The 15,788-nt window shown below is 41.6% G+C and overlaps 1 protein-coding gene across 1 annotated transcript in view; it reads left to right on the forward strand.

The window, feature by feature from the left end:
• ME1 (malic enzyme 1) overlaps positions 1 to 15,788 on the forward strand; it is a 444,597-nt gene that overhangs the window by 105,211 nt on the left and 323,598 nt on the right. Inside the window, exon 3 of the mRNA XM_077289802.1 lies at positions 7,186 to 7,335. Coding sequence (XP_077145917.1) covers positions 7,186 to 7,335 — 150 coding nt within the window. The remainder of the gene's footprint in view (positions 1 to 7,185; positions 7,336 to 15,788) is intronic.

The raw sequence follows: 15,788 nt of genomic DNA on the forward strand, positions 1-15,788 counted from the left end.
AAATATGAAAAAAATATAAAAAATATAAAAGTTTAAATCACCACCCTTTCGCCCCATCCTAAATAAAACAATAAAAAAAAAAATCAAACCTACACGTATTTGGTATCGCCGCATTCAGAATCGCCCGATCTATCAATTAAAAAAAGCATTAACCTGATCGCTAAACAGCGTAGCAAAAAAAAAATCGAAACACCAGAATTACGTTTTTTTGGTCGCCGCGACATTGCATTAAAATGCAATAATGGGCGATCAAAAGAACGTATCTGCACAAAAGTGATATTATTAAAAACGTCAGCTCAGCACGCAAAAAATAAGCCCTCACCCGACCCCAGATTACGAAAAATGGAGACGCTTCGGGTATCGGAAAATGGCACTTTTTTTTTTTAAGCAAAGTTTTGAATTTTTTTTCACCACTTGGATAAAAAATAACCTAGACATGTTAGGTGTCTATGAACTCGTAATTACCTAGAGAATCACAATGGCAGGTCAGTTTTAGCATTTAGTGAATCTACCAAAAAAGCCAAACAAAAAACAAGTGTGTGATTGCACTTTTTTTGCAATTTCACAGCACTTGGAATTTTTTTCTTGTTTTCTAGTAAAAGACATGGTAAAACCAATGGTGTCATTCAAAAGTACAACTCGTCCCGCAAAAAATAAGCCCTCACATGACCATATTGACGGAAAAATAAAAAAGTTATGGCTCTGGGAAGGAGGGAAGTGAAAAACGAAAATGCAAAAACGAAAAAGGGCCGCGACTTGAAGGGGTTAAAAGTCCATGTGGGTTTATTTGCTTCATCAACCCGGCAGCAACAACAAAAGGTTCATGACCCTAGAGCAGGCAAAACAACACAAATGTCCTTAGCCGGACTCTGTTCCCTGCGTCCTGTGGGTACACAGGCTTGGCAATGTCCAGCACGCATATGGATGTATATATACTGAATATAGTATATTGTGTGTGTACATATATACAGCTCTGGCAAAAATTAAGAGACCACTTCAAAATGTTCAGTTTGTCTGATTTTTCTCTTTATAGGTATATTTTTGAGTAAAATGTAAATTGCTCATTTATTCTATAAACGTCTAACAGCATGTCTCCGAATTTCCAAGCAATACATTTTGTATTTTTCTCTGACAAAGAAAAATGGTCAAAATTAAAAAACCTCAGTGCTTTCAGACCTCAAATAATGCAAAGAAAACAAGTTCATAATCATTTAGAAACAACAATACTAATGTTTTAACTCAGGAAGATTTCAGAAATCAATAATCAATATTTTGTGGAATGACCATGATTTTTAATCACATCTTTCTTGCGTCTTGGCATGCTTTCCACCAGTCTTTCACACTGCTTCTGGAGCCAAAATTTAAGCAGTTCTTCTTTGTTTGATGGCTTGTGACTATCCATCATTCTCTTGATTACATTCCAGAGGTTTTCAATGGGGTTCAGGTCTGGAGATTGGGCTGCCCGTGACAGGGTTTTGATGTGGTGGTCTCTTAATTGTTGCCAGAGGCTGTATATATTTTTAAATATACAGGTCCTTCTCAAAAAATTAGCATATAGTGTTAAATTTCATTATTTACCATAATGTAATGATTACAATTAAACTTTCATATATTATAGATTCATTATCCACCAACTGAAATTTGTCAGGTCTTTTATTGTTTTAATACTGATGATTTTGGCATACAACTCCTGATAACCCAAAAAACCTGTCTCAATAAATTAGCATATTTCACCCGGCCAATCAAATAAAAGTGTTTTTTAATAACAAACAAAAAAAACATCAAATAATAATGTTCAGTTATGCACTCAATACTTGGTCGGGAATCCTTTGGCAGAAATGACTGCTTCAATGCGGCGTGGCATGGAGGCAATCAGCCTGTGACACTGCTGAGATGTTATGGAGGCCCAGGATGCTTCAATAGCGGCCTTAAGCTCATCCAGAGTGTTGGGTCTTGCGTCTCTCAACTTTCTCTTCACAACATCCCACAGATTCTCTATGGGGTTCAGGTCAGGAGAGTTGGCAGGCCAATTGAGCACAATAATACCATGGTCAGTAAGCCATTTACCAGTGGTTTTGGCACTGTGAGCAGGTGCCAGGTCGTGCTGAAAAATGAAATCTTCATCTCCATAAAGCATTTCAGCCGATGGAAGCATGAAGTGCTCCAAAATCTCCTGATAGCTAGCTGCATTGACCCTGCCCTTGATGAAACACAGTGGACCAACACCAGCAGCTGACATGGCACCCCACACCATCACTGACTGTGGGTACTTGACACTGGACTTCAGGCATTTTGGCATTTCCTTTTCCCCAGTCTTCCTCCAGACTCTGGCAACTTGATTTCCGAATGACATGCAAAATTTGCTTTCATCAGAAAAAAGTACTTGGGACCACTTAGCAACAGTCCAGTGCTGCTTCTCTGTAGCCCAGGTCAGGCGCTTCTGCCGCTGTTTATGGTTCAAAAGTGGCTTTACCTGGGGAATGCGGCACCTGTAGCCCATTTCCTCCACACGCCTGTGCACGGTGGCTCTGGATGTTTCCACACCAGACTCAGTCCATTGCTTCCTCAGGTTCCCCAAGGTCTGGAATCGGTCCTTCTCCACAATCTTCCTCAGGGTCCGGTCACCTCTTCTCGTTGTACAGCGTTTTCTGCCACATTGTTTCCTTCCAACAGACTTACCATTGAGGTGCCTTGATACAGCACTCTGGGAACAGCCTATTTGTTGAGAAATTTCTTTCTGGGTCTTACCCTCTTGCTTGAGGGTGTCAATGATGGCCTTCTTGACATCTGTCAGGTCGCTAGTCTTACCCATGATGAGGGTTTTGAGTAATGAACCAGGCAGGGAGTTTTTAAAAGCCTCAGGTATCTTTTGCATGTGTTTAGAGTTAATTAGTTGATTCAGAAGATTAGGGTAATAGGTCGTTTAGAGAACCTTTTCTTGATATGCTAATTTATTGAGACAGGTTTTTTGGGTTATCAGGAGTTGTATGCCAAAATCATCAGTATTAAAACAATAAAAGACCTGACAAATTTCAGTTGGTGGATAATGAATCTAAAATATATGAAAGTTTAATTGTAATCATTACATTATGGTAAATAATGAAATTTAACACTATATGCTAATTTTTTGAGAAGGACCTGTATATATACACTGTACACTAAAGGTACATTGGCAGTAGTATTATGTGGCACACATAGAAGACTTTGGGTCCTATAGCAAAGATCAGGATGAGACACTACTATAATGCCCAGTTTTCCCACTCAAGGTTGAATGAAGTACTTGTCTCCCTCTCCATGCCTTTTCCATGACCCTTGGGTCCAATCCCAACTCTCTTGTTTGCTAACAGGAGCGAGTAATGCATAAGGTTTCACCACAAAGACACACAGAATTGGACCAGCCACGGTCAGAGCTCCTTTCTCTCAAGACACAAGTGCTGACAGCAGCCATAAGGTGCCTCTCATGGCATGTTTGCACTGAGAGCTTATGTTATAGTACTGAAAAATGTCACATTTGCTCACTATATAGCATAATATTAGTTCAGCTAAATATGTAACTTTTTTTTCAAGTAAAAATAGTAGTAAATTCTCCGCCTAACATCTCATGCAACACTTAGTAAAAACGTTGTCCATAAAACTAAGACAAAACAAACATAACTTTAGAACCTTGGACATTTTTAAACAAATGAACCAGCTTTCTTTAGAGTAGACCCCGATAATTCACTGATTCTCACATTGAAGGGGGTTCATTTGTGGCTGCTGTGTGCTAATTAAATTCTGCATATCATGACAAAAAATCCTACTGATTGTCCTCAAGAAACCTAGACAACTATCATAACTTGGCTTCTCCTTAAGGAGTTTTGGCAGAGTTAAGACTGACGTGATGAAGAATTGTTTATAATAGCCAGACTGTGTGGCTTATTAAGAACTTGGCAAAAGCATTAGTTATTGGAAGATGAGCTGACATAGCCGAAAATGGTTTCTAATGCTAAGCAGGTGCTCCCTGAAGAACTACATATCTGTGTGTTTTTGGTAATGGCTTACTGTACCAGATTTGTTATTGCCAGACTGAACAAGGATGAAGTCTATGTGAATGAGTACACTGTAAGCCCAGTAAGTCATGAAGTAGCTACAGAGTATATATGTGTACCTCCAACGTTCAGACAGACATAAGAGGATCTGTTGTTTTGTAAAGCCTTCTTACATCATGTCTTTCAAGGATATTAGAAAATAAAAGCTAAAAGGTGCAAATATAGCAACAGCTAAATCGCCCAATACAGCATTAGCTGCATACACTAATGTGCAGTGATTGGAACTGGGCACCATATTACTGTCCCAGCCACCAGCTTCTTCATAAAGTTTACTCAAATGCTACAATGTACAAAGTTCTAGCATTTTGTCCCACTATATAAAGTAAAGTTAATACTCAATTTTCGGGGCAACCATCTTATATAGAATGCCAACCTCATCCTCTGGTTTCCTGAAACAGACATTTCATCAGCTGGAGGCAGCATTGTTGTAAGGATGCACCAACAATGTCTAGTCCAAAACAGAGGAAGTGTTTTAGTTTCCCTGAACTTTTCCCCTGAAATTAGCTCTCTTGCAGAACAGAAAAACTGTCCTTCAAAACACAACCTAGGAGAGGTGACTAGTACTACCCTATAAGTCAGTCTGACGCTAACAAGCCTTGCAGTATGACCATGGATAAATGCCATAAACCCATGTGCAGACTGTCTGTTTTAGGGATTTCCCTCTCATCAGTGTAGAAAAGAGTCTGACTAACTAGAAGGGAGTCTGTCCCTATATTTGACCTAAACTATTAATATGGGCATACAGGCTATAAACTGCTGAAAAAATCCTCCCTGTGTGTCTCATATCAAATGTGTTGTTGCTGAGAAATTGTCTTTACATGTCCTCGCTTAATTGTAAAGTGCTGCGGAATATGTTGGCGCTATATAAATAAAAATTATTATCATTATTATCTTTTATCAGTTTATATAAATGACCTCTTCCAGGCTCTGGGGAGGACGCTGCCTGAAAGATAACTCTGCCTCCAGAGCTTGTTTTACCTGAAGAGAAGTTATCAGTGTGATACGTAATGGCCACTCTCTGCTCTCCTGATCTCCCTGCAGAGCTGTGTGTGATTGGGTGTCTCTACTTTACTGGGTTTTGGACCAATTTTTGTAACTTGGCACTTATTTTCTTTGTCTAAAATAAAATTCCACAGATGGTTGCAAATCATTCCATTAGAGTGTGCGGTGAATTTTTGCTATGTATTTCAGGGACCACCACGGTCCGTTCTACCAGCACCTCACTTCTACAGTGACCTTGAGTGCACACCAATACCTACTCTACTTGTGATTATACCTGACACATCTTCAGGTTCCTCTTAGCTTCAGCTTCCATCTCACAGGTAGAGAGGGTTGTAATATTGTTACAATTCAGCAGACATTAAAGAACTGCAAAAAAATGTGTTTGCAAGAAGACAAATGTTAGATCTCTTGCTCTGTTAGTTACTAATACTTACCTCACATTAGTAACTCCTCCTTTTTATTTAAAATAAGCTCTGGGAGCAGAGTTATCTTCCAGGCAACGCCATGGAAAAGGACATTTACATATAAGAAAAATTTGAATTTCTCTGGAATAAGACATCAGATCACAGATCCAGCCATGCTGTGGTGAGGTAAAGAAGAGCATCCCTTGACCGCACAGAGCCCTCCCTCTTATTGCCTCTCCACAGGTCATAAGAGGAAGGTTGCAGATTCTAGTGCAGTATCTGAAGGACCTGTGATGACATCATGCTGTTATGTGATGCTCCAGCCCACCTCACACAGGTCCTATTCCAGAGCACTCAGTATCCAGCACAGCCCGGGCCAGAGCACTCAGTATCCAGCACAGCCCGGGCCAGGGCTGTGCTGTTAGGAATGCGGCATCCCTCCCTCCTCTGGCACCCTGCTGCTGCTGCCTCCTCCACCAGACACACAATCTGCAGGAATCCGGCGCTGGGGAAACCATGTGTGTCCGCTGTTTAAGTGAAGGAATGCTCCCCACCCACTGCTTGGCGCTGACAGTTGGGCGGGGAAGCAGCTAATAAATATTTCTTCAGTTTAAGCATTGGGACCATGTGGTTTCCCAAGTGCCGGATTCCTGCAGCTGGGACATTTTCTTGCCTCCTGTGAGTGCGATCCCAGTGCGATCCTACTCCACCGCTGCCCCATCCCCACATGTTACCTTTGGATCAGAAGATGCACCCCACACTTTCCTCCCAAATTTGGAGGAAAAAAGTGTGTCTTATGGTCTGAAAAATACGGTAATAACTGTAAGATACAATATTGTTACACTCCAGGAAGACATCCAGGCCTCTCTTGAACCCCTCGACTGAGTTCGCCGTCACCACCTCCTTAGGCAAAGAATTCCAGATTCTTACTGCCTCTTCTATGTTGGTGGAAAAACCTTCTCTCCTCCAGACGCAGAGAATGCACCCTTGTGACCGTCACCTTCCTTGGTATAAACAGATCCTCGGAGAGATATTTGTATTGTCCCTTTAAATACTTATACATGCCCCTCAGTCGTCTTTATTCTAGACTAAATAATCCTAATTTTTCTAATCTCTCTGAGTATTGTAGTTCCCCCTTCCCCTTTAGTAATTTTGTTGCTATCCTTTGTACTCACTCTAGTTCCATTATATCCTTCCTGAGCACCGGTGCCCAAAGCTGTACACAGTACTCCATGTGCGGTCTAACCAGAGATTTGTACAGAGGCAGTATAATGCTCTCATCATGTGTATCCAGACCTCTTTTAATGCATCCCATGATCCTGTTTGCCTTGGAAGCCACTGTCTGGCACTGGCTGCTCCAGGTAAGTTTATCAGTAACTAGGATCCCCGAGTCCTTCTCCCTGTCAGATTTACCCAGTGGTTTCCCGATCAGTGTGTAATGGTGATATTGATTCCTTCTTCCCATGTGTATAACCTTACATTTATCATTGTTAAACCGCATCTGCCACCTCTCGGTCCAAGTTTCCAACTTATTCAGATCCATCTGTAGCAGAATACTATCTTCTCTTCTATTGACTGCTTTACATAGTTTTGTATCATCTGCAAATATCGATATTTTACTGTGTAAACCTTCAACCAGATCTTTAATAAATATATTATTTATTTTACTTTATTTGTTTTTAATTTTCTAGGTATATTTTGCTGATGGGTCTTCAGGATCGAAATGAGAAGCTATTTTACAGAGTTTTGACATCAGACATTGAAAGATTCATGCCCATTGTATATACTCCAACTGTGGGCTTGGCTTGTCAACAGTACGGCTTAGCATTTCGAAGACCAAGGTAATGTAAACCCACATTTGGTGATTTATATTTCAATATCTTAATTTATTAGTAAAAATAGAGGTTGTTTTGTTGGAACATAGCATACTGCAGAAAAAGGAAGATGATATTGCTTTGTTTTTGGCTCATGCTTTATATCAAGGTCGTGGTCTTTTCTCATATCAGTCAAACCTGGTGAGAGGTTTGCTTTAAGTATGTTTTTCACTGACACCATGCAGTGTTTCAGAGTCAAACATACCTGGCTGAGTTCATACAGCCAATGCCTGATACTTTATGCCCACGGATCAGGAGTATGTATCAGCTGTCAGGTTTACTATAAGTGCTGTCTTCTGACTAGAGTGATGTGATTTAATTCACAGGGACCAGTCCATCTGCCTCTCCGGTGTGATGTGGCCACTGGATGGGAGTCCTGATAAGAGCTTTCTACCTCCTGGCCTCCACAACTCTCCTTTCATTAGTCAGTCTGGCGCAATATCATTGATGTGGTGTAATGCACATGTGACGCCATGCCACGCTAGCTAATCAAACCAAGAGCCACAGATTTTGGGAGAAAGGAGGCAGTTCTGAAGGTTCCATCCAGCAACTGCAGATTACTGACGTGGTTGATGAATCAGGTCCCGCGAACCAATACACACCAACTCTACATCTGCCCAAGTAGCACTTTCCTCTGTATGGACAGAGCAATCGGTGCAGCCTGTCTGCGTAATCACTTGCTTGGACAACATCTGTGGCACCCCAGGAGTTCGGGTACCACAGTAGTGCTGCCTTCCTCTCGGGGAGGGTAGAGATATGCCTGGAGACAAGAGGAATTCCTTTGGCAGGTAATCTTGCACACAACACCTTCTGACTCCAGGCCAGGAGGGGGAGCTCAAAACCCAGTTTTAGGGCAGCTTCCCTGAATAAACATCCTCGTCTGGAGGAGGAGCCTGTTCTCTCTGGAGCAGACAGTGAAGAGAAAGGAGCAGAGGAGAGAATAGGGCTCAAGGAGGCTGCAGATGGGGCTCCAAGGAGCCAGAGCGCAGGGACCGGGTACCGGGAGCCCAAGGCTGTGGAGAGCTGCAAGCCCCATAGCAGAACCGGAGGGCACAGAACTACACATATATTGCCCAAGTTAAGCGTGTGGTACAGCAGCATTCTGGAGCCTATAGTCACCATGCAGAGACCCCAGAAGGAACGGCTCAAGCTGCTTACCATACAGGTACCTGTCCCAGGATAGGGGAAAGAACTAGGACCTTGCTAGGACACTTCAGGCAGCAAGGGACTTATAGCAAGCGCAAAGTGGAAGGCTCCCAACCTAACTTGCCAAGGGGATTTCACTTGATTCCAGGCTGCCTGGACACCTAATGTACCTGTTGCTGGTACTCTGGACTGGTGCCTGTTACATCTTCAGTAAACCAGGTAAAGACTGCAATGCTGTGTCCTTTACTCATTGACCAGCATACACCATCATCACCATACACCTTGGGAGCCCTGGGGACCCCGCTTCACCTGTGGGAAGCGTCACCATCATTGCTGCAACAACATCCCCCAGAGGACCCCTTTAAAGCAGCGTCGGACCCCACTGACCGAACACCACAGGTGGCGTCACGACAGACTTTATCACAATTCCCTTTAAAGACCGTTCCCCTTTTACAGTGAGTCCATGGGCCACAGACCGGGTCGCAGCCACTGTGACATCCCCTTTAATAGCGACCGGACCCGGTGTCGAGTACCCCGCTGCCCTGGTGGGTGACTCACATCTACACTAACTCACTCTTCCCTGTTCCACTAGTGAATTAGTCTGAGACTGTAGAGGAATGTAGAGTTGACATGCTATAAGGCTCACTTTTTTATCAAATAAATTGTCTCCACCTCTACCCCATGCTCACAGCAAGTTGGTGCCCTAGCCTTCCTACTCTTTATCCTGAACCCTGATTTCCTGTGTTATAGAGATGCATTCAGAACTAAATATTAAGTTGGTATTGGCTCTTAAACTTTTTCACCTAACATTTGGGTCAAAGCTTCAAAGCAATTTGTGCTGCTCAGTCAATGTAGTTTTCTCTTTAGAACTGAATCACAGCTTTTTTGAAATTCCGAAACTTCTGGCAATGAAGTATATAGGCTTATACACATCATAAATATTAAATTACAGAGTTCAGGCTTCCAAGATGAGTTTAATTGGTTCTTACTTCTGAGGAGTCTTATGCAGCAGCATTCAGACCCTTATAATAACGTGTAATCAATGCTGCAGATAGTGGCAGAGCAGTTTTGGGAGCAGAGGATGAAGTGACATCAGGTCATAACTTGGACTCTCCTCCGTTCAACATGAAACATTGGTATTGAAGAAAGTGTAAGATGCTCCTTTCCTCACCGGCGCTGGCTCACGGAGGGCACATTATTTGTTAACCCTTAGTTGATGGGACTAAATGCGCAGTTAGATTTGTTTGTTTGTATACTTGCTTAATATTCGCAGTGTAAAACATCTGGATTGTAATGCTTTCAGCGTCCACTTCTTTATATTCTGGCTCCTGTTGGTTACAAACTATTTATCTAGATAACTTATTAATTTACTTTAATGGAATTTGTACTTTCTTCTGTAATTTCTAAATGAACCTTATTTAAAAAAAATAAATAAAGCTGGAATATGTGAAATCAAGGTAATATCTTACTAATTATTATTTACCTAAGCATATGGACACTTGGCTCACAATCATACCAAAACACCTAAGTTCTTGTAGGGTGAGGCTTTGGTTTCCACATCTAAATACATACCCTGGTTATTTTCTGGAAAAATGAATGAGCCACAAAGACTTTGGATACACAAAAATATACATCAATTATATTTTTATTGAAAATATTACAGGTAATGTAATTCATTTTTTTCCCTACTTAAAAATGTATTGGGCTCAATTTATCCAGGTTGGCTTTGTTCACACCGGTCTTGATGAGGGGGTGCGCTGGAGTCAGATACGCCTGATTCGTAAAGAAGTTGCGTACCTCTCCAGAAATGGGAAGTGTTTGATGGGTGACATGCGCCTCCGTGTACGATGCCAGAAATCTCATTCCTTTCAGGTACTGGGGTGAGATTTCTGGCGTGGGGAATGCCACAGGCCGTCATCAATTAGGCAGGCTATGACCTTGTTCCACCTCAGCTTTACCCATTTTGAGGGCTGGGAGAAGCTGGCATGAAGATGCCTAAAGTCGCAAAATTTAGGGGGAACTCCGGGATGCAACTAAATTTTGCAGCTTTTCATTTTACATCAGAATTCTGGTGTGAATGTTTTGATGAATCAGGCCCATTGTGTATGGGTCTAGGGTAAAGAATTAAAAATGTAAATCTATATTGGTCTCCCAGGCTGAAAATTTGGACATAATGTGAAGGCTGCAGCCGATCATTGGCTGCTATTTGGCTGCAGCCGTGACGTGACATTTTGCATGTCTTGAGACTGGCAGGAGACACAGTGGCCACTGAAGAGTAGTGGCAATAGTCCTCACTCTGGGTCCACAAGCAATGAGTTTTAAAATAGGGGAAAATCTCTTCAAAGTTTCAAGTTAAAAACACCTCAAACACACCCAAAGACTGGGTTCAGTCAATCATATTCCCTAATTGTCTGAACTTAATTTAGAAAAAACAGACACGTTTTCATCCATACTGTCATCCGTATACAATCTATATGTCTGTTTTAGGGTTCGCTCACATCTGCATATATAAAATCACTCAGATTCTCAGCCAGAAAAGTTAGCGAGTGTCAGGCGAATGTCATGCGAGGGCTATGCGAGTGTGCCTTTTTTGTCTCGCCTAGCATCCGTATATGTTGTGCGTATGACATGCGTATGCAATGCGTTTTTAATATCATCTTTTACATTCTATTATAATACTCTATTTAAATTAAATCTAAATCCGAAAGTGGAGTATAAGATGGTATGCATGCAAAATAGGCACATGTTCACACTGGCCATTAAACAAACAAAGTCTAAGAATGAGACCAGGGCTGGCATCACCACCAGGCGCACCCGGGTAAGTGCCAGGGCCCTGAGCAAGCCGTGGGGTCCACTTGTTGTCGGGGACACCAGCACGCTATGGCCCCGTGCTTTAAACTGTTCCACGCTGGCTGCAGGTCCTTTCTCTTCCATGTCATCTGACTCTCTGACATCTCAGGACAGAGGGCGCGATGACTTCACTACAGTGTACCCTCTGCACTGAGCAGTGAAGAGAGTTAAAATAAGCTGAAGACACCGGAGATGAGGAGACCGAAGCTTCAGCCAGCAGGGGAACGAGGAGAGGTAAGTATTTAATTATTTATTTTTTATGTATGGAGCCCATTCTGTATGGAGCATTATTTAGGGTCAATTACTCTGTATAGAGCATTATATGGGGTCCTTTATTCTGTATGGAGCACTATATGGGGCCCATTCTGTATGGAGCATTATATTGGGCTCATTTTGTATAGAGCATTATAAGGGGTCCATTATTCAGTATGGAGATTTATATGGGCCTGTTATACTGTATCGAGCATTATACGAAGCCCATTCTGTATAGATCATTATAAGGAGCCCATTCTGTATGGAGCATTATATGGGTCCATTATTCTCTATTGAGCATTATATGGGGTCCATTATTCTGTATGGAGCATTATATTGGGCCCATTATTCTGTATACAGCATTATATGAAGCCCATGATTCTATATGGAGCAATATATGGGTCTCAATAATCCATGGTGCAATATATGGGGCTCATTATTCTGTATGGAACATTATGTGGCACTCATTATTCTGTATGGAGTGCTATATGGGGCCCACTATTCTGTATGGAGCATTATATGAAGCCCATGATTCTGTATGGAGCAATATACGGGGTGCATTATTCTGTATGGAACATTATATAGCACTCAGTATTCTGTATGGAGCACTATATGGGATCCATTATTCTGTATGGAACATTATATGGCGCTCATTATTCTGTATGGAGCGCTATATGGGGCCCATTATTCTGTACGGAGCATTATATGAAGCCCATGATTCTGTATGGAGCTATATAAGGGGTGCATTATTCTGTATGGAACATTATATGGCGCTCATTATTCTGTATGGAACGCTGTATGGGGCCCATTATTCTGTATGAAGCAATATATGGGGTCCATTATCCTGTATGGAGCAATATATGGTGCCGATTATTCTGTATGGAACAGTATATGGGGCCCATTATTCTGTACGGAGCATTATATGAGGCCCATTATTTTGTATGAAGTAATATATGGAGTCATTATTCTATATGGAGCATGAGATTTTCACCATTAACCCCTTCATGACCCAGCCTATTTTGACCTTCATGACCTGGCCATTTTTTGCAATTCTGACCAGTGTTCTTCTATGAGGTAATAACTTAATAACGCTTCAACAGATCCTAGCGGTTCTGAGATTGTTTTTTCATGACATATTTGGCTTCATGTTAGTGGTAAATTTAGGTCGCTAATTTTTGCGTTTATTTGTGAAAAAAATGGAAATTTGGCTAAAATTTCGCAATTTTCAAATTTTGAATTTTTATTCTATTAAACCAGAGAGTTATGTACACAAAATAGTTAATAAATAACATTTCCCACATGTCTACTTTACATCAGCACAATTTTGGAAACAAAATTTTTTTTGCTAGGAAGTTATAAGGGTTAAAAACTGACCAGTGATTTCTCATTTTTACAACAAAATTTACAAAACCATTTTTTTTTAGCGACCACCTCACATTTGAAGTCAGTTTGGAGGGTCTATATGGCTGAAAATACCCAAAAGTGACACCATTCTAAAAACTGCACCCCTCAAGGTGCTCAAAACCACATTCAAGAAGTTTATTAACCTTTCAGGTGTTTCACAGCAGCAGAAGCAACATAGAAGGAAAAAAATGAACATTTAACTTTTTACCCCGAAAGTTGTTGTACAATTTGTCCTGAATACGCCAATACCCCATATGTGGGGGGAACCACTGTTTGGGCGCATGACAGGGCTCAAAAGGGAAGGAGCGCCATTTGACTTTTTGAATGAATAATTAGCTCCAATCGTTTGCATGATCGTTCCCAAGGAACTTATCTAGAAGCATAGTGAGCACTTTGAACCTCCAGGTGCTTCACAAATTGATCTGTAAAAATGAAAAAGTACTTTTTTTTCACAAAAAATTTCTTTTAGCCCCAATTTTTTCTTTTTCACATGGGCTACAGGATAAAATAGATAGTAAATTTGTTGGGAAATTTCTTCTGAGTACACCGATACTTCACATGTGGGGGTAAACCACTGTTTGGGCACACGGGAAGTAGCATCATTTGACTTTTTGAATGAAAAATTAGCTCCAACCGTTAGCGGACACCATGTCACATTTGGAGAGCCCCTGTGTGCCTAAACATTGGATCTCATCCACAAGTGACCCCATTTTGGAAACTAGACCTCCCAAGGAACTAATCTAGATGCGCGGTGAGCACTTTGAACCCCAAATGCTTCACAGAAGTTTATAACACAGAGCCGTGAAAATAAAAAAATAATTTTTCTTTCCTCAAAAATTATTTTTTAGCCGGCAATTTTTTTATTTTCACAAGGGTACCAAAAGAAATTGGACCCAAAAGTTTTCCAGTTTGTCCTGAGTACGCTGATACCACATATGTGGGGGGGAACCACTGTTTGGTCACACGTCGGAGCTCGGAAGGGAAGTAGTGAGTGACGTTTTGGAATGCAGACTTTGATGGAATGGTCTGCGGGCGTCATGTTACGTTTGCAGAGCCCCTAATGTGCCTAAACAGTAGAACCCCCACAAGTGACCCCATTTTGGAAACTAGACCCCCCAAGGAACTTATCTAGATGTGTGGTGAGCACTTTGAACCCCCAAGTTCTTCACAGAAGTTTATAACGCAGAGCCGTGTAAATAAAAAATCATTTTTCTTTCTTCAAAAATGATTTTTTAGCCTGCAATTTTTTATTTTCACAAGAGTAACAGGACAAATTGGACCCCAACAGTTGTTGTCCAGTTTGTCCTGAGTACGTTGATACCCATATGTGGGAGTAAACCACTGTTTGGGCACACGTCGGGGCTCGGAAGGGAAGTAGTGACGTTTTGAAATGCAGACTTTGATGGAATGCGTTTGAAGAGCCCCTGATGTGCCTAAACAGTAGAAACTCGCCCACAAGTGACCCCATTTTGGAAACTAGACCCCAAGGAACTTATCTAGATGTGTGGTGAGCACTTTGAACCCCCAAGTGCTTTACAGAATTTTATAACGCAGAGCTGTGAAAATAAAAAATCATTTTTTTCCCACAAAAATTATTTTTTAGCCCCCGTTTTTTTATTTTTCCAAGGGTAACAGGAGAAATGAGACCCCCAAAGTTGTTGTGCAATTTTTCTGGAGTACGCTTATGCCCCATATGTTTGGGTAAACCACTGCTTGGGCGCACATCAGGGCTCGGAAGGGAAGGGTCACCATTTGACTTTTTGAATGCAAGATTGGCTAGAATCAATTGTAGCACCATGTCGCGTTTGGAGACCCCTTGATGTGCCTAAACAGTGGAAACCCCTCAATTCTAACTCCAACACTAACCCCAACACACCCCTAACCCTAATCCCAACCCTAACCCTAACCACAACACTAACCCCAACACACCCCTAACCCTAATCCCAACCCTAACCATAACCCTAAACACAAGCCTAACTCTAACCCCAACACACACCTAACCCTAATCTTAACCCTAATTCCAACCCTAACCCTAATTCCAACCCTAACTCTAGTTCCAACCCTAACCCTAAGGCTATGTGCCCACGTTGCGGATTTGTGTGCGGATTTTTCCGCACCATTTTTGAAAAATCCGCAGGTAAAACGCACTGCGTTTTACTTGTGGATTTACTGCAGATTTCCAGTGTTTTTTGTGCGGATTTCACCTGCTGATTCCTATTGAGGAACAAGTGGAAAACGCTGCGGAATCCGCAAAAAGAATTGACATGCTGCGGAAAATACAATGCAGCATTTCCGCACGGTATGTGCATGGTGCACAGCGGATTTGCTTTTCCATAGGTTTACATCGTACTGTAAATGTGATGGAAAGCTGCCACGAATCCGCAGTGGCCAATCCGCACCGTGGCACATAGCCTAATTCTAACCCTAATTCTAACCCTAATTCTAACCCTAACCCTAATTCTAACCCTAATTGCAACCCTAACCCTAATTGCAACCCTAACCCTAATTCTAACCCTAACCCTAATTGCAACCCTAACCCTAATTGCAACCCTAACCCTAATTGCGACCCTAACCCTAATTCTAACCCTAACTCTAATTCTAACCCTAACCCTAATTGCAACCCTAACCCTAATTGCAACCCTAACCCTAATTCTAACCATAACCCTAATTGCAACCCTAACCCTAATTCTAACCCTAACCCTAGGGGAAAAATAAAAATAAATATATTTTCTTTATTTCATTATAAATATATATTATTCATTCAGAGG

Source organism: Ranitomeya variabilis, chromosome 2, assembly GCF_051348905.1.
Source record: "Ranitomeya variabilis isolate aRanVar5 chromosome 2, aRanVar5.hap1, whole genome shotgun sequence".
Classification (NCBI taxonomy): Eukaryota; Metazoa; Chordata; class Amphibia; order Anura; family Dendrobatidae; genus Ranitomeya; species Ranitomeya variabilis.